This window comes from Amborella trichopoda, chromosome 7 (genome assembly GCF_054954075.1).
Source record: "Amborella trichopoda isolate Santa Cruz 75 chromosome 7, AtrichopodaSantaCruz75HAP2 v2.0, whole genome shotgun sequence".
NCBI classification, from domain to species: Eukaryota; Viridiplantae; Streptophyta; class Magnoliopsida; order Amborellales; family Amborellaceae; genus Amborella; species Amborella trichopoda.
The window spans coordinates 30,486,899-30,489,204 of NC_142342.1; the positions used below are offsets into that span (position 1 = coordinate 30,486,899).

Sequence of the window (2,306 nt, forward strand, 5' to 3'; positions counted from 1 at the left end):
CTTTTTCCAATGATGTAAATAAATATTAGGGAATTTAATTTCTATTTATTTATTAATTTATTTATTTTAATGAGATTAGAATTGGAAGGTGCGCCGTTTCTTTGATTAATTAGGCTTGATTGCTTTTGACGTGAGATGAGAGCTATTTAGTTGAAGCTTTTAGGTAGAATAGAAGTTTTTCTTTGGGTTTTGAGGTGTTTATTTCTTGTTTCGTGGATAACTCTCATATTGAGAAATTTATAAAAGATTCTTATTTGTATGGAGTTGAAAGATATGGGAAAGAATGAGAATATTCACATATGAGAAAAAGGGTGGCACATGTTTTACATGTAGAGGTAGAGAAAAAAAAAACCATAGAAGATAGAAGAGAGTATTTTGGGGGATTTATTTTATTCTATTTTATTTTATTTTTTATATATATTTGAAAGGAAAGACATCCCTCTTTTGAAAATGATGGTGACATTTAGGTGTGACATCAATAGGAGATAAGATGAGAGATAATAGACTTAGGTGGGCTGACCATGTGTAGCACTACCCGGTAGAGAAATAGTAGAAATATCATTTTGTCTTCTTCGCGCATTCACGATAGCATGAAAAATTTTGGTATCTTTGTCACCCTCCTAAAGCCATTTAACTCTTGATCTTTGTTCCAATAAATCTCCTCCATCCTAAAGAGATCATGTAGCTTATCAAGCAGATAAGTTTTATTAACAATCATCTCATCAGATAAAACTTGGGTTTCCTGAATAGAATTTTCAGTCATCTCTAAGTGTATAAAAGTGGTATCATTCTTGCCTTTAAGTTGATACTGGTTTGTTTTTTTTTCCAAGAGATGAGTTTGTGCTTTAGGCATAGACGAAAGCCAAAACTACCTAAAACATAACAACTACCTCAAGTATGATTGATGATATCCACAACTTCAGGCTCATCCAACTAGTGAATATCAAAACGAAAAGGTCTAGGCCCATATAAAACCTCCTCAGTATGAGGACAAATAGGGAGGTGATCAGATGAAAGTTTGGTAAGAGCATTAACCTTGACCAAAAGGAATACTCTTTCCCAAGCCTCTGAGACAATCTTGGACATAATTAGATTGGAGGAATAATTATTGAACCAAGTAAAGTGAGCTCCAGTAGTAAGAAGATCTAGTAAATCATTATTCATAATGAATTCATTAAATAGATGCATATGAGATTTTAACCGAGAATAAGTGGAAATTTCATCTCGGTGGCGAATAAGGTTAAAATCCCATCCAATGCAAACATGAAGTCCCAAAGAGGAGATAAAAGATTTCAAATCATCCAAAAAGACAACTTTAAGTGTAGCAATATTAGGCCCATACATATTAATAAGCACCCAACGGAAACCGTTGACAGGACATTTAAAAGTAATTGCCAAGAACTTATCAGATTTAAAAACATCTAAGAAAAACAAAACTCTTAGATCCCAAAGAACCCACATATCCCCAGAAAATCCAATGGCATCGATACCCTCAAAGCACATAGAACTATTACCCCAGAGAGTCTTGGCATCCAAAAGAGAGGGGGAAGCACGCTTAGTTTCTTGCATAATAAAAGCAAAAGGTTTAAATTTAGAAATCAAGAAATTGACCTCCTTCTTATGTTGATCAGCATAGAGACCATGCATGTTCCAATTGATAATCTTCATGGGTAAGATGAAGGTTCACTGGGTCCCTCGAAACCACCATTTTCATAGGGACAAAAAGAGCTGGACGAGCAAGTGCTGCCGTTGCAATTAGAAGAGGAGTGGTTCTTCGAAGTCACACGACCTGTCTTGAAAACCACTCCACTTGAAGGAGGAGCTGAAGCGCCCCGAGAGCCACGAGCAGCCAGTCTAGGTGATGAGCACACACCTTTAGAGTCTGCCTTTAAATTGGGTTTCAGTATCACCTTAGAGGCAGGTGAGGAGCCCTCCAGGTCATCTGTTGAACCAAAATAGTGGTACACAGGGAGCTTGGCTAGGTCTGTCCAAGTCTCATCTTTCAATTTGTTGGACATTTCTTGAAACACCTTAACCGCTGCATTCATGGCTGCAAGCACCACCTCTGGAGGAGCAACGAAAGTAGCGCCCATGTCCTTGAACATACAATTGAACATTACATGGCTGTGGTTGCTCTGTAGAGTCTTTGAAAGATGCTCAGTCACGTGAAAATGCGTAGAATCAATTCTAGCACTTGGCTGAATTTCAGAGGTCAAGCTTGAAGAGATATAGGATGATGAATCTGAAGCTTTTGCAAAGTGTTCCGCAACCGTCTCTATTGAGAAAGCTTCATCAGCCAAAGGCTC

At 37.4% G+C, this 2,306-nt stretch overlaps 1 protein-coding gene across 1 annotated transcript; it reads right to left on the minus strand.

Annotated features, from left to right (window-relative positions):
- Window positions 1-933: 933 nt before the first annotated feature.
- Window positions 934-1,668, minus strand: LOC148781330 (uncharacterized). Its single transcript, XM_088871047.1, has one exon. It carries the CDS (start codon window positions 1,666-1,668, stop codon window positions 934-936), a length of 735 nt encoding a protein of 244 aa, XP_088727173.1.
- Between the last annotated feature and the right edge of the window lie 638 nt (window positions 1,669-2,306).